At 38.9% G+C, this 26093-nt stretch overlaps 1 protein-coding gene across 1 annotated transcript in view; it reads left to right on the top strand.

The window, feature by feature from the left end:
* Positions 1–26093, top strand: part of PDZD4 (PDZ domain containing 4) — a 121463-nt gene that overhangs the window by 74821 nt on the left and 20549 nt on the right. Inside the window, exon 2 of the mRNA XM_072429809.1 lies at positions 13526–13785. Coding sequence (XP_072285910.1) covers positions 13526–13785 — 260 coding nt within the window. The remainder of the gene's footprint in view (positions 1–13525; positions 13786–26093) is intronic.

The raw sequence follows: 26093 nt of genomic DNA on the forward strand, positions 1-26093 counted from the left end.
GTTTTACTATTATCCTTCATCCTAATTAATTCCATTTCCAGATCTATATAGATACTTTATTAGACTTCCTAAATCTTCAAATAAAACATTTAAAAAAACTGTGGATGGCTGTAAAGTATTATCTAATCTATGATGGTAACATTAGTAGTTTAATATATCTCATAAATGGGGGATTGTCTTAGAAACATGTATTCACAACTGATATAAGTCACCAGCCAGTAAAGTAGAAAATATACATAATGTGATCAAAATTATTAGAAACCGCTAATGCCATAGATTCTGTAGCTAAAATAAATAGTAATGGATGTGGTAACCAATTAATTTCAGAACCTATATCAATGCAATATGTAAAAAAAGATGCTCCCACTGTAACACTAACAAACAAGTTGTCAAAACCTTAATGTTCCAGTATGTGGAAAATATATTTAGTTCCAAGACATGGCCTCAAAAGCCTGTATGTAGATCAAGAGGTGATAACATTCCAATTTTTGGTGTTCCCCTTCCAATTGGTATAGAATATATATTTTTTCTTATTTATAAAGCACCAACATCCTGCCCATTTATGTATAGCAATACAAGAAACTAGTTTAGGTTGTACCCACTCATTTATTTAGATATAATTTTAATAATACATATGTCACCATCAAAGCTTCATGATATTTAGCAGAACATTTCATTAACAAATGACGTATAACTGATTCATTTATATATATATATATATATATATATATATATATACTCTTATAAAGAAATTAGCACCCAAGAAACTATCTATGAAATATTACCAATCTTAAGATTGTTATGTTAATAATGAATGTATGCATGGCAAGAGAGCATATATGTACAAACAAGTAAAAAATAAACATCACATATCGCTCAACATAATAATGTAGAAAAGAGTTAAAATACCTGTTTCGAAAGAGTAATATTTTTTTTTCTCCTAAAGCAATGAGAGCCCCTTTGTCCCTAACAATAATATTATAATATGAAATATTATAAATATAATATGAACAATTTTGAAGCACGTTCACTGTGTGGACAATATATACAGGGGAGTCATAGCCTCCCTTAAATGCTCCTTCCCAAGGGAAAATAAATTCAGTTAATCTTTTTTCGTAGCTCCTCCATGCCTCCCAATAGTTTACTTGCATTCTCTCCAGGAACTGATACCTAGATGACATCTGTCTAGTGCCTTGTACCTGATTTTTATTACTTTTTAAAAAGTTTTTTTAAATACTTTTTTTTAATAAAGTAAAGCCGGAAAATGGAGATTGCAGCTTGGTGTTGCATTCTGTTAAAGCAGAACTAAAGTTCCACATTGATACATTTGGAATCAGGCAAGACATTATGCAATTATCATTCCTACCTGCCTGATTGCTATGGTAAACTGACAAACTGTCTGATTGCTAGTATACCTGACAATACTGGCTTCCACTGCGCACTAAATAAATTCCCGCATGCCTTCCCAGGAGTTACGTCAACTCGACCATGCAAATCAGTATGGCCCAAGAGCACAAGTAGGAAGAGAAGAAGGAAAAAGATGGTAGTGCCCAGTGACTGAATGGGGTCAGGTGAGAATAGAAATGGGATTTAGTTCCCTATTAAATCTGCGATCTACCAGAAATTCCAGGACCTTGTTCATTATTGTCTTACCCAGATGTATTACCCCTAAAAATGTATAAAGCATACATGTTGTTAGATCCAAGTGCATAACATTCACATAAATCAATTATAAATGTAATTTAAAAAAAAAAAAAAAACTTGTAAGGACTTTATTCCATTGTTTAGTTTGGTGTCATTTCCAGATACAGAAATTGTACATGTAATCCAAACTCTATATGTGAAAAAGAAATACGTCATAAAGCAGTGACTGAGCTTAGTGACTCTTACATGTTGAACATTACCATCTGTTGGCATATTGTGTCAAATGCTTTTGATTGGTCTAAATATACTATAAGTACTTTAATGTTTAAATGTTTACTTTCTCTTAGGAAGAGAAAAGACTTTTGTGACATCGGCCTTCTTTAAATACATGTTATCAATTTATTTCTTTTTTTTTTCTAGCAGAAATGGTGATTATTTATCAAACTCGCAACCTTCCCAACTGTAGAAGTCAAACTTCTAGGTCTTTAGTTACTTGGTAAAGACTTTGATCCCTTTGTAATGATAGTTACTGCAATGGCCTTTTGCCAATCTATTGGTGCTAAGCCATTGATTGAAGAGTCCTTCAAAATTAAAAAGGATGACTTTTGAAATAACAACTCATTTCTCTGAGAAGACATAGGTGTAATCCATCTAGTCCTGCTGCTTTATTTGGACTAATTTTGTCTGGTTGGCTGAACCATATGAACTTTGAGCTATTGTGATTCATTTAAGGCTGTGGAAATACTTTGGGCATAAGCTCCACAATTTCCATTGTGTATACTGGTCTGAAAAAGCCTTTCATAAATATACCTTTTCTTTATCTCAAGTCACCACTCCCAAATCCTCATTTAGGGGGCCCACAAGATCTGACCTGATCTGATGTAATTAAAATATTATATAGAAGGTTTTTCGTTTATTTTTAATAATTTATTTCCTTTTAACATCTTTTGTTGTATTCTTTTTAAAATTCGAAAGATGAAAGATTTTTTTTTTGGAATGCCTTTTTCTTATTTTGTTCAACTATTACAACATTAGCTGTCACCAACTTAAGTTTGTTTTTGTTTAAAATATATTTTTATTGAGGTTAAACAGTGGAAAAACATACATCACAAAAAAAAACATGACATACAGCATTTATACAATGTCAGTAGTGCAAAAATTAGGCACAAACAAAATTCACATAACAAAAGGGGGGTCATTTGTTAATTCTCTTTCAAGGTACCATGTGATGAAAACAGTTATACAATTTTGTTTTATTAGCTATGTTTAGTGTGTCAATAAAACTTTCCCATGTTTAAAAGAAAATTTGAGTTTTAGATTCTGTGTTTAAAGAATTCACTATCCACTCCATTCTGAATAATTCTTGTTTAGTCAAAAAGACGCATCGTTGGAGGAGGGGAGTCCAACCAACAATGAAGAATGTTTTTTTAACAATAGCCGAAAGTAAAAGTGCTAATCGTTTTGTTCCCCTGGTAAATCAAACACCTCGCAGTTCCAGTAAGCCAAAAACTACCCATTCTGGTGTGAATGGTATGTAATTTAGCAAATATCTGTGGATATAATGTACCACCTGCCTCCAGAATTGTTTAATAAACGGACATTCCCAGAAATTATGGTAAAGTGTAGCCGCCTGGGCTCCACATTTAAAACAAGTAGTCCCATCTGAGAGACCTATATAATGGGCCCTCTGAGGTGAAATATAAATCCTATGGAAAAGGCAAAAAAACATTTCACGGTATTGGACTGCAGGAATAGCCTTCCAGGAGATTCTGTACATGTATACAAATTTCGAAACTGGTAAACTAGGGAAATGAGTTTGCCATTTTGTCATGCTTACTTTAGAAGTTTCATAATCTAAATCAGTTCTAAAGCCGCGTACAAACTTCCAATTATAGTCATTGAAAAGGATCTTGCATGATGCATGAACGAGTGCTGTACATACAGCACCGCTCTCCTCTATGCAGAGGGAAGGAGGAGAATGACAGAGCGGCACCCTGCTTCGTGCTCTCCCTCTTCTCTTGCATTGCGATCATTCGTTCGGATGATGAACGACACGCACAGTTCACACTTCAGATTCTTGTCCGGTATCGGCCCTGCACCAATTATCAGGTGAGATTCATTGGAAGAGTGTACGTAGCTTAAGAAACTCATACAATTTGGAAATAGCCTTTTTGTGGCAACCCGAGAAGACAATAACATTGTATCTAAGGGGTTATTCCAATCTCGAGGAGCTAGCTGTCTAGCTATCCTTGCTGCATAGACCCTTACTTGAATCAATAAGAAAATACTTTCCACCTTCTCCTTAGCTCTGGAAAAGAAAATGCTTTGTGGGTCTTAGGATCAATTAAAATCTTAAAGGTGGGGCCTCAGTTAGCCCATATTGCTAACAGAGAAGCGGAATATTCAGGTGTAAATTCAGCATTTCCTGAAAGGGGGATATACGTAGAAGTGTGAGCATTAAGCAATTCTGTTTTTCGCAAAAAGTGACAAAGTTGCCACTGAGAATAGATCAAGGGTTCATTTGTATCTCCTCCTGCAGGAGTTCCATATAGGTATTGAGGATGACCATAGGATTCAGGAGGGGGTATAATGAAAAATCCACCTGTAAATTTGTTTAAAAGGATGTTCCGTGTATCCAATCTTTTACCATGAGCAACAATGCTGCTTGATTGTACAAGGCTATATCTGGTACATTTAACCCATCATTTTACGTGTTTTGTTGTAGAGTAGTGCGACTGGCTACTGCATGCCTACCTCTCCAAATGAATGAACGAAGTTAATTTGTTTTAGGTCTTGGGTTGGCAAAAAAATTGGCAGAGTTTGAAGTAGGAATATTAGTCAATGAAAAGGGATCATTTTGAATAAAGACATTCGACCCATGAAGGAAAACGTAGAGGAAGCCCAAGTTTTAATGTCCTTCGTCATTGATAGGATAGCTTGTGTGAAATTCAGATTGTAAAGTTTTGCAGGGTTTTGGGGAATCAGTACTCCCAAGTACACAAAATGGGACTTTGCCTATTGAAATGAGATTCAGGAACTCCAACTTGGCTTATGTTTGGGAAACAGTAAAAGGACCACTGACTTGTCAGGATTTATAGTATATCCAGAGATTTTCTGAAATTTTCTGTAATGTGTTCATTATAAAATGTAGTCAATCTTTTGGGTTTGCAAGAAACAGTATGATATCATCTGCAAAGGCAGTTATCTTCATTTCCACATAGCCAAATTTCATACCAGTAAATCTAGAGTCTACATCCAATATACGCAGTACAGGATCCGATTGCCTATGGGGATTTTTTTTGCACTCTATGTACAGTCACCTTTCCTATTTCAGTTCCCTGAGTTTTTTGATTACATTTTCTCTCATTCTAAGTAATGGAAAGTTGCCCTTGGCATTGTGTAGAAAAGAATTTATGATTATCAGTGTAACGTTTTGTCATGCTGCAAGATCTCAGATGTTACATAAAGTTTAGGTAAGGATGCACTATATGATTTTCGTACTGTATGGAATAATGATCTCAGCATCTGACCTTTTGTAAGACATTTGTGTTTTGACCACCTTAAACTGTGTTGTGCTCTTGTGGTCAAGTGTATATTTAACCCATGCTGATTGTTTGATTTTACTTAGTGAGTTACCAAGTTTTTAAAATAAAGTAATATTCTGTGGTACTTTAAACAAAAAAAAAAACAGCTGCTAGTGGTAAAAAAAACTGTTGCTAGACTGACATGTTTCAAGAGTCAGTGAGTATGTATAAATTTTCTTTATTTTAAATATTTAAACAAATATTTATGTCTAGACACTATGGTGAGGTACATATTAAAAAGCAAAAGAGGATCACCTTTTCTGAAAAAAATATATTTTATATGGATAACACATATCTTACTTTTGTAACAAGAATCTTTCAATTATTAGAGATGTGTTCTATTTTTTTAATAGGTAGAGAATGATAACCCCCCCTAGTATGTCCTTCTGGCCATGAAAGACACGACCCTTCTTATTGGGTTCTCTGCTTGATATGTTTTTATCTTATGCCTTAATGTCCTGATGTTTATGGTAAGTGGAGGTTTTCTTGTACATTTAATTTTTTTCTTCTTGTATATGAATACTTCTACTATCCTAAATAGATTACTGTTTAAGCCTCATTTAGATCTTAAGTTTTCCCAATCAAGAGTCCCCACTTCAAAACATAGAACATGGGCAAAAAAATTAAATTTACAGAAAAGAGGATATGTCTGAATCACTTAATTACATCACAGGTAATCAGAGGTTTCACGAGGACAGTGTTTTTAAAATGAAGAGAAGGTCAAGGACATGGGGGGACAGAACTAAAAAAGTATTAATTTTTTTGAAAGAGTGGTTGATTTTTGGAGTGGACTTCCATAGGTGGTTTTGAGTCAGTCAGCTGTAGATTTTGCCACTCCTAATATTGTTTCACCTGAATGGAAACTGCATGCACCTTTGACCGCATGTTTTCTATTAACAGCAAAATCTTCCACACACAAGCACCCTCCCCCACTCAAATCATCTCCAGGCCTTTTATCTGCTTAATTGATAATGACATAATGAAGGAATTGCCCACACCAGCCCATGAAATAGCCTTTGAGTCAATTGTCCAACTACGTTTGAGCCCCTGAAATGAAGTGATTGTGTTCAAAAAAAGGCTTTTAGTTCCTCACATTTTTATGCAATCTTTTTGTTCAACCCAATGAAATAAAGCTGAAAGTCTGCAGTTCCAACTGCATCTGAGTTGTTTCATTTCATTGTTTCATTGTTTCAGGTGGCAGGGAATAGCACATCACAACATTCAGTTCTCCTGCCCCTTCGTTTTTCTTTGTCACATACAAACGGGTGCTGAGAAGTTCCTGGCTCTCCCTCCCTCCAGATGAAATAAAAAAATTAGTGTGGGGGCATATGACAGCCTAATATCTTAGTATGAAACTGTGCAAATATCAGGTCCTTGCGATTCTTAAAACTGTTTTTTCTTTTAGTGAGAAGCTGTGATGGCAGAGACACAAGCAAGTTTCACGTCGTTGGAGTTACAGGCCATCATGAAGTTTTTGTTTCTCCAGGGAAAGTCAGCAAAGGACATTCACACTGAGATGTCACAAACACTGGGGGAGAAGTGTCCTTCCTACAGCACTGTCACAACCTGGATATCTCGTTTCAAGATATCTCGTTGAAGATGAGCCCCGCAGTGGGTGACCCCCAACCTCAACTGACCCGGCAACCTGAGATGCTGTCCATGAGCTGATTATTAAGGACCGGCGAATATCCGCAAAAAAGATAGCCCAGATACTTGACACCTTACGGGAGCGTGTTGGGTTTGTTATCACCACTATCCTAGACATGCGCAAGCTTTCAGCGAAGTGGGTGCCAAAATATTTGAACAGTGATCAGAAAAAGGAACGGGTTGAAGCATACAAAGCCGTTTTGGCCCATTTTGAAGCTGCACAGGACTTTTTGGCTAGGTTAGTGACTGAGAATGAAACCTGGCTCCACATCTATGATTCTGAAACCAAGGAACAGTCAAAGGAAGAAGTTCCAAACCCAGAAATTGGCCAGAAAAGTCACGGCATTCGTTTTCTGGGACAAAGACGGTACTCTGTTGATGGACTACCTACCTCAAGGCTCCAGTATCACTGGACAATATTATGCTAACCTCCTGGACCATCTGAAGGAAGCAATTAAGATGAATCGCTGTAAGTTGGCCAAAGGGATCCTTATTTTGCAGGACAATGCACCTGCAGACACGTCCAATGTTGTGGCTGCCAAATTGAACACCCCGAGTTACCAATTGGTCCCCCATCCCCCCTACATACTGACCTGGCCCCTTCGGACTATTATCTGAATTTGAAGAAACATCTGAAAGGACAACGTTTTGAGGACATTTCTGATGTCAAAGATGCTGCTGAGAGCTGGTTTGCAGCCAAACCAAAGCAATTTTTTTTGAACGGTCTAGAAAAGCTGCAACTACGCTGTACCAAGTGCATCAGTCTCAGGGGGGAATATGTTGAATACATGTGTTATTTCATAACTCTGGCTCTCTTCTTTCTGGGCAAAGTCAGGAACTTCCCAGCACCCCCTCATACATCTCTCTCCCCAATCCTATGGCAGGGTAAGAGTTGCTGCAAAATACAGAATGGCTCTCTGGGTCTTACACTGCATTACAAGGAAGAGGATGTGGTTTTAGGGGGAGCTAGAGCTGGCAACCTGACTTGAAATCTGGTCTTGTTGGGTCAGCTCCAGAGGATTCAGAATTAGAATAAGCTTTTAGCTGAGCAGTAATAAAACAGACACAGACAAGACATGATTGTCAATTTCTAGGATTCTTGTCCTTCACTGTAATCTTGGATCTCCTGTAATCTATTTTCTTTACTAACCAGTATCCTCATTGTTTTTTTCTCTTTCTGTCTCCTATGCTTATTCTTCTGTATGCCTATTAACTCTCCCTGTCAATGATTCTTTTTCTGGAGTCCTGAAGCTGTGCATTGTTCATTTACACAGTCAGAATGCCTTCATCATTCTTGTGTCCATTATACATCCTGTACCACATCTTCTCTTCCTCCCATCCCCCAATCAAATAAAATCCTTACTGTTGCCTCCCAGTTGTGTTCCATTCCTTCAGCAAAGGGCCAGTTTCCTAGGCAACAGCTGCTGTGCATCAATAAGACACAGTAAGCAAGAATACAATTGATCAGTCCCCAATAGAGTCTCTGGCTGGTGGCAAAATGTAGTGTGAAAGAGGGAGCACATTTGCAACCAGTGTAAGATAGACATAAGGATGGGAGGATAACCTGTAATTTCACAGATTAAGGGGGAGATTGTGGTTTAGGACCTAACTACAAACTCCAAAGTGGTTATTACAGCAAAATGTAAAATATCTCTGCAATATAGAGTGAAGAAAATTACAGTAAGAAAAATGTCAGCATTTGTTATTCAAAAGGGTGAAATAATCTACTGCTTTACACCTTGCATCCAAATATGCAATTTCTATTTTTTTTAAATCTACCAAAGCCGTGTAGCATTACCTAAACAATCTACTCAGTTCATATATAGGTAGGCTGTTTTGTAGTATATTGTTGTCAGCAGACATAAAAAAGATTGTGTAATCCGATTTCAAAGATTTTGACCAAATTTATGCTGGATACATGTGGCAGATTTCTGGCAGTTCTGATCACCTTCAACCAGCTTTAGGCCAATGGTAGAGTAGATACCCTACCAGTGGCAGAGCTATCTAGAAGTGCCAGTTGTTTACCTCCCTTGTTGCTCCATCACTGGCTCAGAAACCACTGAATCCAGGATAGATTTAAATGGTGCTGGTATCATTGGTATCATTGGTCAGGGAGATACCTTATACTTTTATATTTTTACAGGATTTTGCTGAATGCAGATTAAGAAGTAGAAAAGGAATTTTACTGTACCAATGGTGGTCTAGCAATGCTGTGTCTGGTCACAATAAAGATGTGTGTTATGCTGTATGTGAAACATGATCCCCAGATATCTGTGCTTTAGATAAAGGCCCTCTTACCAGTCAAGATGGTGCTGAACAAATGACTGACCCCTTCATCCTTTAGGCAGCGGTACACCTTACTCATTAAAACCTCTTACTCATTCACGTGGGTGTAGGACACTTGCCCCAGCATTGCCAGTGACACTTGAGGTGCCATGTTTACCTTTTTCAGCCAATTAAGGGAGAGGTCCTATGTGGCCATTTATTCCCAGAATTCCTAATGAAGCTTTTGCACATGTTCTGCACCCATGTGCCAAATCCCCGCTAAAGATTCTGGGAGCAGTGTGCACTTAACAGCCTCAGCCTCTTCCCTGACTGGACACTTTTCCATGCAGAACACATGCCAATGCTCCACTGGGGAGTTAGAAGCGGTGTCCTCATAGGACTTCTTCCTTCACTGGCTGGGAAAAGAGAAACCCTGATGACAGCTCAAATGAAAGGCCTTTTTGATGTCTTTAAAAATTTATAAACGCGCAAAAATCAATGTAGGCGTTTTTGCATGTTTTTCATTTATTTCATTGTGCCTCAAGGAAACGCCCTGGGGTAGATTAGCCCATTGAAGTGTAAAAAAATTTCAAACATGGGCTTTTAAATGCTCAGGATAAACTCTGGGGAAACAGTCCGTGTGTCAGGAACCCTGCAGCTCCTTATGTTGCCTGCTGGAGGCACTATAGTTAGGCATCCGTTGCATGTACTTCCACAGGCAACCAGTAGGTGGCACATTGAATATTCACCTCCTGGTTTGTGGACACCTGTGGCTCATAATTAGCAGGCCTACATATTCTGCCTCCACAAGCTTTTCAGTGCCTTAGCATTGGGCCTGGAATTTTGTGGCAAATTCCTTGCTGGTGCTCTGGCCACTTGATTTTTGTAATCTTGCCCTTGCACTATATATTGTTGTCTCTTGTATATGTTTGTAAATAGTTCTTGTCACTGTATGTTTTTGGGTTGTTGCACTATTCATTGTTTGCTGTTTTGAATGCATTCACTTCCAATAAATGCACTTAATGTATCTTTGATTTGTGGCTTTATAGTGTATGCTGCCAGTGCTGGTCTCCCTCCTGTCCCTGTTGGTGGAAAACCCTGACTTAATGCTACCGCCATACTGACCTGCACAGCTACACTAAATTGCTGCTTGGCCTGTTGGTTTGTACATGCTTTTTTCTGGTTACTATACATTATGGACCACTTGGCTGAGGTGTACTGTCGAGCTTCCAGAGGTCTGGCACCCTTACTCACTGTTGCTGATCTTCCAGAGGTCCTCCTGCCCGACTCTGCTGCTGCTGAGCTTCTAGAGGTCCTGCTCCCTGACTCGGCTACTGCTGAGCTTCCAGAAGTCCTCCTCCCCGACTCGGTCTGATGGCTTGCTCTTGACTCGGCTCTCCCAGGTAACTGGTTCTCCCCGACTCTGCTGCTGCTGAGCTTCCAGAGGTCCTGTTCCCCGACTCTACTGCTGCTAAGCTTCCAGAGGTCCTGCTCCCCACCTTGGCTGCTGCTGAGCTTCCAGAGGTCCTGCTCCCTGAGTCTGCTACTGCTGAGCTTCCAGAGGTCCTTCACCCCAACTCCACTGCTGGCAACAGAAACACAGAAAAGGAATTACATTTTAACCATTTAGCTCCACTAGTAAAAGCAATTCTTTAAGATTATACTACCACCTAGTGGCAGAACTATTATTTGCAGTACATCTGTATAGATGACATTCCAACCTTCTAGAAGGATGTAGAAAGGGGCATAACACTAGACTAGGTAGCCCTGCCTTGCTTGGTGGTAGAAGCCAATAACACTGTCACCTCCAACTTTTCCCCCTCCTAATTGCAGTGACTGTTGTCCATTACCACAGACATCTGGTCTGGTAATTGCTTACCATTTGCATTACCTCCTAAAAGCCTAAATTCCTCATGAGCAACAATGATAGTTAAAAAAAAATTATCTATGCCAGACAACCAGCACCACTGTCTAGTGTTCTACTGGAACTCACACACTTTGGTGCCTAATACAGGGAACACTGGAGGAATAGCACCAGGAAAATGATTTACTGGTATCCCAAAGCTGCTAGAAAGCTCTCTCTGTCCTCAATCTACACTGCTGGGCCCAATACTTGCTTTGGATATTGGACTAACCTGCTGAAAGTTTCATGTCAGAAACTGCCTTCAATGTCACAGCAGTAGCTTCTGTCCCCAGATAGTTTGGACTGGCTCAATTTTTATTAAAATAAGAGGCCTGGATTACCTAAAGGTGCGTACACACTTCCAATTTTTATCGTTCCAATCGAACGACGAACGATCGATTGGGCAAAAAATCGTTCGTAAAAAAGTAACCAACGACGCCGACGAACGAGGAAACTCGTTGGAAACGAACGACCGGACCGGCGGATCGGATTGGACGACGATCGTTGAACATCGTTCGTGTGTACGGTCGTTCGTTGATCGTCCATGTTCAGAGCATGCGTAATGAACGAACGTTCGTTCACTTTCCTGTCGTGCACATAGTTCCTCTATCGCTCAAACGATCGTATCTATTGTGTGTACAATATCTACGAACGATCGTGTCGTTATCTCTATGTGCAGGATCGGTGCTATACGATCGTTCGTAGATATCGTGCAGAATCGTTCGTCGTTCGTTTTCCAACGATAATAATTGGAAGTGTGTACGTAGCTTTAGACTACCCAGTACAGATAGCACCAGTTAATTATTGTCTTTGTTAATTCTTTTGGCACCAGGTCCTTACTTATTCAGTTTAGAAATATACAAATCTACTCACAGACATGTAGGTATATTTGATTAGCATTTAAAGCACAACTGTACACTAAACCATAATTTAAAAAACATGATCTGCTCTGCATATGTTATCTTTAAATAGCTGCAAACCACTGTCATTTGATTTATGAACATGTTAAGCTTGGCTATTTTCAGATCTCACTTACACTCTCTTTATCTAGTGTAATGATCTTTGTTAATAGAGCTACTGAAGCAAGAAAAAAATTGAGAAACAAATTGGACAACAATTGTCCAGGTTGCATTTCAGTAGAACCCTTGCTTCTGTGGCAAGTTTAAAAGCTGATTGACAAAAAAGCTTGTTATTAAACCCAAAACAAATGTTTAGCATGGTTACGTATAAAATAATTATACAGTGCTACCCAACCAAAAACACATAAAAACAAATAATCACATAAAAAGTAAGTTCATTATAAGAAATTAAACAAACTAAATGCCTTGACAAATCCCATTTTGACAAAATGTACATCTGGAATGCAGTGCTAGGCAGGGGGAGTGGAATAACAGGATGAGTATCAATTTTACACAGCTACAGGCAGATACAGTTGGTTGACTTTATACTGGTTTTATGTGAGTTTGTTTTTTAGCCTTTTTATTAAAATTTTAAAATATGTTATTCAGAGCATGAATCACTTGATGCAGATTTGAATCAGAGGTGACATTGATATATTTTGAAGACCGATGGCACTGTTAGACCTGTGTTTAATTTGAAGATCTCTGGAGTCTGTGAATATTATGTATTAACACATCACAGGTGATTAGCACCTATTAGGAAGATGTTAATCATATGGTAATAGAGACTTTTATGTGAAGCACATGTCAAAAGACATTTAAAAAGAAGTGAAATTTGATTTTATTTCATAAACCCTGAGACCTTATGTATTCTGGGCACAGTGTTTTAAGCATCATTGTTTTGCATTACAGGTGCATCTCTGTAAAGTAGAATAGCACTGGGAAACGCATAATAAATGGATTTGTTACACTCCGAGTGTTATATTTTTTGCAAACTTTGCATATTACAGAAAACCATAAGGTCACAAATACACTAAAAGCAAACTTTTTAATTTTAATCCAGGTTTACTTAAACCTCCCGGGCAATACTATGCAGCTACCTGCGTGTACCTATCTTTGACATTTTTTCTGGGCTGATGTGGAAAGTAGAGGCAAGACCGTTTCTAGGTTCAATAGCGGACAGGGCAAAAAAAACATAACCAAAACCAAATCATTTCAATCACTAGCACACCCTGCTCCACAGCTCTGACCTCTGCACCACAGCACCCCTACGCAGCCCATAATGCACCTCCTTAAAAAAGTAATAAGTAAATTAGTGCAAAACCCATCCCCTGGTGGTCAGCTGTTTTCTTAGCCCTTTTGACAATGTACCAACACTGACCCACACAGATCCTCCCCCTTTCCCCTCAGTGCAGTAAAGGATCAAATAGAATGTTGTCCTGATCCAATCTGTGGGTAGGGTAAGTGTTAAGGACATCATAATATGCATTTACTGTACTGAAGATGTCTCAAATTATGAATTTTACCTGAAGATTGCAAAATAAAAGTAAAAAATGAAATTTACAATTTCGTCTGTTTTACAGGTCAATGGTAAAGATCTGTCGCGACTTTCCCAGGAACAGACACTTGAGACGCTACGCACTACTAAAGATCCTCTCCTGATCCAAGTTCTAAGACGCAGTCCACGTATGAAGGGAACCCTGACAGCCTCCTTGAATGATCTTCACTATGTGGACAATGGAACTCAGACTGATATCACCTTTGAACAGATTATGACAATGGGCAAGGCAAGACCCCCAAGTCCTGCCATGGTTGTTCTTGAACCGTATGTACTCTCAGAGCTGTGAGTAGATGTAACAATTGTTAACTGTGTAAAAAGAACAGGTTTGTAATAACCTTAAGTACAGGGCCAATTTCCAATGCTGTTCAGTGCATAACAAATTTTCACCCGACAGATTGTATTGGCCGAGAATCATCTGACATGTGTACGTAGCCTAAAACTATCTGTTTAATGATTTAATGAAAGATTTACAGAAAGTACTGGAAAGGAAAGTAAAAGAAAGGAATTACATTTTGTTTGTTCCAAGACAATGGGGTTGATTTACTAAAAGAGTTTAGGCTGTTTACTTAGTCTATTATCAATCTTTAGGAAATTATTTGCTAGAAATTAGTAAATGATGTGAGAATTTCCAAAATAATACCCAATTTATTCAAAATGTTAGCAAAAACATATTAGTATGATTTTTGCTTGCATTAGGATTGGATGGTGAATGTCTATTAAGCTTGATCTAATTCATTTAAATTAAGTGAATTATCTCTTGCAGAGTGATCGGCCTAAAATTTAGAAATTCACATTCATAAAATGAGCTTGGTTTATTACGATAAGCCAACTGGAATTTTTCTTTTACAAGTTTGGATAACGGAAGTCAATTCTCTTACATTTTAGTGTGTGAACATTGTGAAATCATGAATTGTGCATTTGGGAGTTGCGTTTTGAAGACATCTGACTGTTGGGTGACTGTTTTTCTTGTGTTTTTCTCTGTTTCTGTCAGTTTTTTCCCTCTTTCCTTTCTCACCTCTAATAAAGGGGGAGTGGTCAAGGTTTCACTGTGATATAAGTCTTGGGTAAACTCACAATGAGCTTGCTCACTTTTTGCTTGGGAAACAAGTAGCTGTGAATAAGTGGTGTTAGAAAACACAGTTTTAAAACAAAAAGAGTTGAACCTTTAAAGAAACTACAAAACTGTAAGTAATCTTTTATAACTCTGTGACATTAATATATATTGTAACTTGGAAAATGAGTGGCAGCAAGGCGGAAGATTTTTGTTCAGTCTGCAATATGTATCCACAAATTGAGCAAAAGCTCCTAGGTGAATACCACTGTGTCAAATGTGAAAAAGACATCCTTCTGGAATCTCACATTAGAAATCGGGAGGAGCGTATTGCAACACTGAATCACCTTAAAAGGGCTCTTCTATCCCATGCTCAGTGACCAGGTAGTTAATAGGATAAACATGTAGGGAGTTGTGTTACTGTAGTTGCGGGAGTGATAGGGGCTCTCAGGACAGGAGGGCCAGCCCTGTGTTTGAGCACCCTAACTAATTTGCAAAGATTTTTGATGATGTGCAAGTTGCAAACCCAGTAGTGGCAGCCCTAGATATTACTGCTACCCCTAACAGCCGGCAGAGTAGCCCATCAAGTAGGGGTGGGGAAGGCAATGCAGAAAGGCATAGACAATTGGTTGTCATAGGGAATTCTATGATTAGGAGGACTGAAAGAATAGTTTGTCACCTGGATCCCTTTACCTGAAAGATTTGCTGTCTCCCTGGTGCCAGGGTTGTGGTGGACAGAGTGGACAAATTACTGGGAGGTGCTGGACAGGACCTAGCAGTCTTGGTCCATGTTAGAACCAATGACAGGATAAATGAAAGATGGATGATTCCTAAAAATCAATTTAAAGAACTAGATTTCAAGTTGAAGGAAGGCTAAATGCATGGCTTATATCCTGGTGTAAAAGGGAAGGGTTTGGGTTCTCAGAGTATGGGGCTGATTTTTAATTGGGGTACAACCTATATCTCAGAGATGGTTTGCACCTAAATGGAAGCTGTTTTGCTGTGCTAGGGAAAAGATTTATGGGAATGGTACTGGGATATTTAAACTAGGACAGGGGGGGTGGGAAAGTCAAATAAGGTGGCAGAAAGGTCAGACACCAGTGGAGGCTGGATTAGGGAAAGTTGGGAGGGGGGTTATAGATAAGTATAAGGAGTTTCCCATGTTACTTATACACATGTATGAGAGAGGTGATCTAAAAGTGAATGTGAAAGAAAAAAATGTTGCTGGAGCATGTCATTAGGCATGTGATATGTAACATTATGGGTGGAGTTGAATATGGGGCTGCATAGTACACAGTTAATTATTGGAATCTGCTATAGGCCTCCAAGTGCGAAAGAAGAAACAGAGAATCAACTACAGATAGAAGGGGTTGCAAAGGCTGGCACAGTTGTAGTAATGGGAGATTTTAAACTACCCTGACATTTTTCTTGACTAATGGTATTACAGGTACAGCAAAAGGGCAGAAGTTTTATCATTTATTACAAGATAATTTTATGGTACAGTTTATAGAAGCCTCGACTAGAAATGATTCTCTGCTGGACTTAGTTCTAACAATGCAGAGCTTATAATCTGGGTAGCAGTGATCATATTATGATTTCATTTATGTAAGTTGTAAACAGAAAACAAGAATGATAAAAGAGAGAGCAAATTTTCCATTATTAACGGCGACTCTCCATGACTTGGACTGGGAGAGATAATTGTCCTCAAAGAGCACAGAACAGAAATGGGAATGTTTCAAGTCTGTTCTACACAAACACAATAAAAATATATTCCAATTAGTAATAATAATAAAACATTTAATAGGCTAAACTTAAGCCCTATGTGACTCACAGCCAGTTGGTAGCTGTGGACAAAGAGAAGGCAGATTTACAAAACACTTAGCTCTGTGTACACAAAGGAAAATGTCAGAGCTCAAAAATTGCTAGAAGCAATGTTACTAAGTTTAAATTAAGGTTGACAAAGCACCAGGACTTGATTGATTACATCCGCGTGTCCTCAAAGCGCTGAGCTCAGTAATTTCAAAGCCATTGTTTCTAATTTTTAGAGACTATTTAACCTCCCCAAGCGGTAATCCCGAGCGCAGATTTTACTTGCAAAAAGCGATAATCCCGAGTCACAGTTGGGCTGCTTAAAACATTAAAAAAAAACACTTACCTTGATCCGTTGTCGTCCCCTGGCATCCTGCTGGTCTCCGCAGCTCCCGGTGACTGCAGAGACGATCTCAGAGACTGCATGCGCCGGTGCGGGCGGGATCGGTGGTAAATGCAAATAATTTTGTATTGGATTCAATACAAAATAGCTCTATTGAGTCCAATACAAAGAAACCTTCATATAATATATATATATATATATATATATATATATATATATATATATATATTATACATGCTACTATTACTTATATGTTTAACTATTTTTTATTCATTTTTTAACAGATTTTTGTGTTTTTTTTATTTAAAGTTTATTAATAAATTTGGTCAATATTGGACATATTTTGGTCAGTTATGCCTAACAAATATAGGCTTACAATATAAAATAAATTTCCATGCAAAAAAATGTAACTGTCTAGGGAAACACGTTTGTGGAGTCACAATTTGAAAATGATCTGGGAGTTCTAGTAGATAATAGACTTAATAGCATGCAATGTCAAGCTGCAATGTCTAATGAGACAGAGAGAGACATGAGAGATTGAGACACTTTAAAATCATTACAGAGAGCAAGAGGGCACTCTTTGCATCTGGAGGAAAAGAAGTTTAAGCTCCGGATAAGGAATGGATTCTTCACTGTAAAGTCTGTAAAAATGTGGAATAAGCCTTCTCAGGAAGTAAATTTCAGCAAGTACTATTGATTGCTTTAACAAAAAGCTGGATGCTTTTCTAGAAGCTCATAACTTAACTGGGTGTTAGGCTATAAAGGTAGGATAGCAGAGACTGTCTATCCAGGGAACATTCAATTGCTTCATGGAATTATGAAGGAATTTTTTTCCCCTATTAGAGCGAATTGTAAAAAAGTTTTTTTTGCCTTCCCCTGGAATAACTTTGTCTATAGGTTTTTTTTGTCGTGTATATATATGTATGTATATATATGTTTTTTTCTGTAGTGGTTTAACTTGATGGACTTAGTCAGGTTGAGAAAAGACATAACTATGTAACAGTTATGCAAATAGCAAATTCTGTTAACATACTTAATCTGGATCTGATTGTATAATTATAATGAATATTCACACTTTTAGTGATTCAGCCCAAATTCCTCCTACTTCTAGGATCATTGGGTTCAAAATCCATACTCAATACACTGCTGACATGTTCAGTTTAAATATCCATTTATGAAACACCACTACAATTCATTAAATTAAATTACACCACCCTTTTAGTAAATCAGCTCCACTATGGTATAATTCCTAAATAATTCTAATACCAATACTGCTGATTCACCTAAGTGTATTTATATATTTATGCCATAATGTGTTAATCATTGGGAAGTTTACCTTAAACTATTGCTGCACTGGTATCAGACACCATACATCATAGCTACATAGGATTCGTTGGGGTTCCGGAACTGTTGAAGACCACATGGTCAGGTTAAGTCTTTAAATTTATATATTTTAGGGTTGTAAAAGCTTTCAGAGCTTGTGAACTGTGTCTAAATTAGTAGAGCCACCAATGGCTCTACTTTGCCTGAGCATTGATACATATACAGTGTAATACTAGGTAAATTTAACTGGCTTTCATTGTGCTGCCAGGCAGGAAATTGCAGTTGGTGGAGGAATATAGAAATGTTAAACATATCAGACATAGTATACAGAGTGAACACTAAAGCACAAGAGGAGAAATTAATATATTATAACAGATTATTATTATGAATAATAAAAAATAATAATCAGTATTATATAAAGCCAACATATTATACAGCACTGAAATTTAAATAGGGGTCTCAAATGACAGATACAAACAATGACAGGAGGGGAGGACCCTGCCCAAACTAACCAATGGAATTCTTGATCTAGATTAGAAGGGGGTGATCAACAGTATCAGAAACAGAGAAAAGAGGTAGAAGAAGATAATAGTTGCCACTTAGCTCTGATGAGTTCATTAGCTACCTTAGTAGGGGTGGTTTTAGTGGAATGGCAGATATACCAAATTGCAGCGGGTCAGAGAGTTGGAGTTCAGATCATCATTCAATTTTTTTTTTAGTCAAGGCATTCAAGAAGTTTGGAAACATGCGAGAAAGACGAAGGGAGATAGGACAGTAGATAGAAATAAGGGAGGGTCTAGTGAGGATTTATTTAGGATAAAAAGAACAATGACATGTTTAAAGGCTGAGGGGAATTTACCAGTAGAGAGGGAGAAGTTGGAATTGTTCAGTTAGTGTAGAGACTAGGATGGAGGAGTGCGCACAGAGTAGATCAGAGAAGACTAGGTCAAGCTGTCTGATTTTTGAGATTTTATCTTTAAAGTAGGTAGCTATGCCTTGAAGAGAGAAGGAAGTTGTAGGGGAGCAGGTGTGAGTCAAATGTTGAAAAAGTATGTGTGGGTTAAAAGCTTTAGAGTATTTGACAGCAGAAAAATGGAAAATTGTTGTATACTTACCTGTAAATTTCCTTTCCTGTAAACTCCTCCTGAGAGTATTCACACATGGGTTAGCTCAGCTCCTTGCTCTCCATAGAACCAATTTACCAAAATTATAAAAGTAACCTCCCCCTGCCCTGTGGGTGTTTTTTAACAAGCTCACAACAGGATAAGGGAGGGAAACATGCTGTCAGGAGGAGTTTACAGGAAAGGAAAATTACAGATACGTTTGACAACAATTTTCCATTTTCCCGACACTCCTCCTGACAGCATGCACACATGGAATATAGCGAGCAAGCAATATTATAAGTGGGGGGGGTGGGGGGAGAAACTAACAAACAATGCCACAGAAACAAAGTTACTCTTTGGAAAGAGCCACCTGCCAAATGAAAGCTCCAACCTATAAAGCTAAACAAATGTTCGAAGACTTCCATCTGGTTAATTAAAGATCACTTCAGTAGATACTTCTGTAAAATGAAGTCTATAAGGTTGCCCCTTCACTACTTGAATGTCTCTTGACTTCCTGCAACCCAATCAAGCCCTCATGATATAAGCATACCACATGGTTTTAAAAACCCTAGGATGCAAAATCTGTTAAAGATACTGCTGTGCTCCATAAAGGACTGCTAGAGAGGCTAACTAGAACATCCAACACCATAAAATCATTGATTCTCTGTAGGTAAATGGAGAAAATCTTCCTCATTTTTATGAACCTTCAGGAAATGAGTGTCTCCATGCTGAGGAATTACTTCTCAGTTGGAACGATACAAGGATACCCCTTAAACAAGACATTCAATGATAGATGCATATACATTTCAGGAATATAGGTGCAAACTGGCTCTTTTCCAAGAGGGTGCATAGTTCTGAAACCTTTGCTTGTCATAGTCACAGTAAGTCAAGAATTTAATCTTCTATGTCCATTTTCCTTTTGAGCAGACCTAGACTGGATGGAAGGGACAACTTGTAGGATCAGAGACAAGTCCTATGATTTGAAGAATTACTTTACTGAAGGCATAAATTTCACAATTGCTTTGAATGCTTTGAAGAACTGTCACTGCAAAAGACCTTCCACCCACTTGGTGGTTGTGGGGGCTGACACTTGGAGATAAACAAGTTGACCCCGAGTTCTTCGGAACCTGTGCTGATGAGGGGTTAACCAAGAAAACCCTTGATTTCTGCTATAACAAATACAAACTTTCGTATATTGTGGCATCTATTTATAGGTGTGTGTAAGCTTGGAGCTCCATATCTGCCACCACAGAGTATAACCAGATGCTGGGAGCATTCAGCAAGTTGGCATTCAGTCCCGGGCAGTCATGGACAGAATTCTGCTAACGGTCATGGAAAAGTTAGTCCTGGCAAGAAATAATAAAAGGAGTAGCCATCATAATTAATTGTAACACCATTCCAATTTCAGCCAATGGGAAGTAATTACCCTTGCTTTTTCTGAATTCTTCCTTATTTTAAGAAGTCCTCTCAAGATCAGCGCTACTGGTTCTAAAACTTAGAGGTAAAAAATCAATTTTCTCATGCCAGGGTCATGGCCAGTATTTGCTGGCACTTGGACTTAACTGGAGATGCAAGCAGGTCTATCGACTTTAAAAACTGTGTCTGCCCAGAAGCCACTTGTGGTTGAGAAATGATCTGCTCATATGATCACCCTGAACTGATTTTCAGGGTGGTGATTAGGAGACAGAAAAGTGGAGATGCTTCTTTGTCCATAAAAAAAACAAACCTGACTGTGACTTGATGGAAATAGACATCCTTTTTTCTACTTTTTCTGGTAATGTAGAAGATCTGACCTGCATAATTATAATAAAATATGAATTCCTTTGCTGGCAGCGTCGACCCTTCTAAAACTCTTTGAGCCCACATAATCATTTGTGCCACTTTGTACGAAGGCAAAAGTGTTCTAGATTTCACCATAATGAATATTATTCTTAAATTTCAATTCCACCCAAGGGCCCTTATTTACGCTTCTGTTCATTAGTATCAGAGTTTGCAGAATTGTCTTCTTGTGACTCTCCACTTGGTTTTGGATATTGTCAGCAAAGACCGGCATTCAAGTAGTGACATATGCTGACTCCCTAAACCACAGCAAGGTTATCACTTTGACAAATGTTTTATTAAACATCTTTGGAGCTGTGGAAAAACTGAAGGGTAGACAAGTGAACTGGAGATGTTTGAAACATACCAAACATGAAGAATGTCTGGTTGCATTCCTCAATTGACACATGCATGTAGGATTCTAATAGATCAATTGAAATCATCCAATGAGCCAGACAAATGACTGAAAGGGTCATCTTCAAAATTATCATACAAAACCCTCTAGTGAGAAAGGGATTTAAATCCTTTAGGTCCAGAATTGACCTCAACCCCTTCAGAGATCTATTTACAATGAAAAGTTAGGAATAGAATCCTCTTTCTTGCTCTCCTATTGAAAGCAGCACCACTGTTTGTCCTTTTCCTTGCACCTAAGCTAGAAGCGCATTGCACTTCTATGAATCGCTTGGAACTGTTGTCTGAATGTACCAGGATCACAGAGAGCCTGACAAAAACTCTATCTAGTAACCTTGTTACCTGACTGAAATTACACAGGGTATCCACCTTCTTTTTCTAAATGCCGGAAACCTGGAATCTTGTTTCTATCTTTTAGGTCTGAATGGCTACACCCTCAAATGGCTTTCCTTAGGCTCTTTTTAGACTATCTGACTACAGAACCTAGGATTTATAGGTTTCATTTACTGAAGGTTAATAAATTTCTTGACAGGAAATCTTCTGCCTCCTGCACAGTTATTTAAAAGAGCTGCTGATGCCTATGCTACACCCTGGCAACTTGCCCCCTGTGATCCTTTGTATACCTTCTTCCAAATAGGATCTGGGCAGCATACAGGACCTGTTGCTGGGCAACAACTAAACCTGTTGTTGTGTAGATTGGGTTCAAGTCTCCATCTAAACACTGACCCAGGAGATCCTAAAGGGAAACTAATTGTACTTTCCTTCTAAAATGTGGGATATACCTTCTTTAGGTGAAGAATGACCACTTTTTACTACCCTTGATTACCTTTCTTTATATCATCCTGCTTCTTTAAAGCATATACCACACAACTGCTTAGATGGTAATGCTCTTGTGCCACATGCTTAACATGTTTCACTTTCCGGGTGCTCCACTAATTTGCTTCTGGAAAGAAAGAGTTACCTCTTTCTAATAGTAATTTCACAGGGTGAACTTTCTCTTGCCCTTCGTTCTCTTCTAGAGGATCGACAAATAGGACTGGGAGAAGCCAGGTGTCTTGTCTTTCTAAGATGCTTTTTTTCCAGGGCTTCTATTCCTTTGCCGAGAAAACATCTGGTGCAGACATAATGCATGGCTTAGTTGTACTTCCTTATCTTCATTTGCTTCTTTAACCTCCCAAGCGGTAAGCCTGAGTGTGACTCAGGGTAAAAAAAATTGCTTCTCAAAACAGCAGTTCAGCAGCAGATTGGTGTGGGTCCAGCTACCCGGATTATTATCTGCCTTCCATCCACTCATAGCTGTCAGTTCCTCTCACCAACCAAGTGTACTCGCCCACCCCTGTCGGAGGATAGATGGATACTTCGCGTCCTCCTTGGTGACAAAGCGTTTTAATGAGAAGTGGTCTAGCCACAGCAGAAAGTCTCTGGCCAAGATGGAGGACAACATCTCGGCTCCAGAAAGTAGTGAGGACAGCTCTGATAAGGTTGATTCCACATAGAGACCCCCACTGAATTGGATTACAAATGACTTGCCCAGGAAGTCGCCCAACATCATCAACCCAGTCTCTGACAAATTGTCAGAGAGCATTAGCAACTGGGAGCTGTGGTCGACATGCAGTAGCCAAGCATGACACGGACATCTCAGAGCTGCAGCAACACAAGAGTAGTTTGGAAAATACAGTAATTGACATGCAGGATCAGAATAACCCAGTAAGTGCTAACTATTTACCTCCCTACTGGATAAAGTTGTTGACTTAGAAAACCCCATAAGGTGAAATAACCAATACTTTCTCGGCATACCTGAAACAGTGAAATCCAATGAGTTACAAAAATGTGTGCTTTCACTATTCCAAAAGCATTGGGCCTCAAAACACCTAAAAGTGGACAGCACACACAAAATGGGGGCATTAAGATCTTATTCCCAATTTTCATTGGATAATAATCATATACTTATATTTTCAGATTGTTCAACAAAGACAATCAAGCAATGCAGGGAATCAAGTTTGCACTATTTTACCCAGCAACCTTGAAGATTTTCACTTCTAATGCAGGCACACACTTCTTTAAAGACCCAGCTGCAGCCGCCACGCTTGTAGACACTTTGGAAAGTGCAGACTGCATTACTGACTGCTCATCTCTGTCTATACATGATTCCAAAAACACTATACCCTTGACAATGGTAATGGTCTTCTTTAAAAAAAAAAAACACTTCTGCGCATGGTTGGATCTTACAATCTCTCTTTGATGCTTCCCCTATGCTGGCCATCATTGTAATATGTTAACTCTATTGCTTCAACAGTTCACTGGGCTCCAGAGGCCGTGAGCTCACAAACAATCAATCTTAGCTTCACTACTTTCACCATAGTGTCCTTGTTACCAATACTGTGCTTTGCAAAATTGATAACCTCTCATCCTGATAAAAGCTGTTTGTTTCAAATAGTTTTTATACCCTTGTTTTCTATTATACTATGTTTATGGATCCACATACAACTTGCTACATACAACCCAAGTTAGACTTTACTCTAAGGCAACTGTTTGTTTGAATGACCAAGAAAGCTTTGATTGAACAACTTGCAGCGTCATATTACCCTACTAATCCCTACATTGTGACATTATCCAACATGCTTTTGACGCTTTCTCCTTAGATGCACATCATCACATGGAATGTTAAGTGGTTTAGATCTCCCTCCAGAAATGCACTCAGGTACTCAGACACCCCAAAAAACTCATAGCTGACATCACAGTGCTACAAGAAACTCATTTAACTGCTTCAAATAATCTGCTTCACGAACAATAGGTGGGTGAAGTGTGGGGAGTCACTGCCCTAGGTAACAAAGCAGGTGTAATTATTCTGCTTCTTGGAAAGTGGAATTGCATCTTATTAAGGACCAGTGATGCTTTGGAAGGAGGATGGGCCGCCCTGATGTCACAATTTCCCTTCACAATTTTCCCAGTGGTTGCCTCATAGGGATAACCTAACCTAATAGGGATAGGCCTAATAGGGTTAACCAGGCCTTCTATACAGGTCTCACCCAGTGGCTGTTGTCGACTGCCCCAAAGCAGTTGATAGTTGCAGGACATTTCAATGCCGTCCCTAATACTTGAGAAGATGAATTCCCACTTCTACAGCTGTCTACATTATCACATTCTAGTGAACAACACTTCCAGGCTTTCTTATCTGCTGTCAATCTGGTCGATCCTGTGATACAACACTATCCTATAGAAAAGGATTTTACACATCATTCAATGGCTCATTCTACACATTCCAGATTGGACTCCCATCTAAGCTTTTACTATAGGCAGTTCAAGCCCTTATCCACCCTCTCAAAATCTCTGACCATTGCCGTCGACTTACTCTTAAGGGATGATTTTCTTCAAGATACAGATTTTGTATGGTAGTTCCCCTGCTATCTAGCGCAGGATGAATCTTTCAAAAAATACCTGAAATATTGGTGAATAGAGTTTGAAGGTAACATCAGGGCCCATAAAAAAGAAGTTCTGGGAGTTGGCCAAGAGTGTTAATCCTGACTGCAAGCAAAATGCACCTGTGACATTTTGGTTGCTCAATATGACTGATACATCTGTTCTTCTAGGTTAACCTGGCCAAGGGTTTTAGACAGCCACCACAAATTGCCTCTATTTAGGGACTCTCATGTAGTTCTCCAGTGCTCCCCACAGGGCGTTATGAAGCCCTCTACTCTTCTAGGGATGGTAACTCTGGGGCCAAGCATTCTTTAACTCTGTAAGACTAGCTAAGATATACGCAGACAACCTGTCAAGGTTGAATGCTGACATTATGTTTAAGGAGGTAATTGCAGGAATATCTAGATCTGCCAAGGCGCTTGGTCCTGGCGACCTATGAATCACTCTTGTCACTATTTATTAATTTACTAACTACCCACTGCTACCTTTAGTTTGGTCTTTATCAAATTCCTCATTCCTTTAGGCCTATATCTCTCAATATTCAAGATGTCCAGTTCTTATCAAAATTCTGGCTACGCAATTCAATCTGACTTTGTGATGGGAAGATTCACCATCTATAAATTTCCTAAACTCATTATGGTGCTGGAACATGTTTTTGTCGGAACTATCCTCCTCCCCAGCAGCCCATTTTGCAGGCCTTCAACAGCATTGAATGAGAATGGTTCTAAAGGTTGGACGGGTTCGGCTTTAAGGGACAATTTTTCTTTTTCATACAGTCCTTGTATCCCTTACCACAGTGCAAATTCATGTGACAGGGGTGCTGTCACCTGAGTTCCCCCCCTCCCCCCGTAGGAGTATGAGGCAGGGTGCCCTCTTTCACTATTGCTTTTTAACTTGGCAATTGAGCCATTACCCTGTTCACTGTTTAAAGCCACCATGCCATCTCAGGCATCCATATGGGACATAAAAGGTAAAAACTGCCTTATTCCCGAATTAAATCTTGTTATTTCTTAGCAACCCTGGGAGGGAACTGCATGGATTGTTTTTCTCACCTACTATATCCACTTTAGAACCTCCTTTTTCTATTATGCCACTTTGATGTCAAACTTCACTCAGCCTTTTCTGACTTCATATGGTGAGATAAGATGCCCTGGATAGGCAGGGGGAAATTATTCCACCAAGAACAACCAAATCTACATAAATACAATCTGGCCTGTTTTTTACGGCATGTCAAAGATTGGTGGCATGGTACCTCTTATCGTACTGCCTTTCAGCTAAAATCTGAACCTGTCTGCCTTTGGTCACTTTTCCA

The sequence above is a fragment of the Pyxicephalus adspersus genome, chromosome Z (genome assembly GCF_032062135.1).
Source record: "Pyxicephalus adspersus chromosome Z, UCB_Pads_2.0, whole genome shotgun sequence".
In the NCBI taxonomy this organism is placed as follows: Eukaryota; Metazoa; Chordata; class Amphibia; order Anura; family Pyxicephalidae; genus Pyxicephalus; species Pyxicephalus adspersus.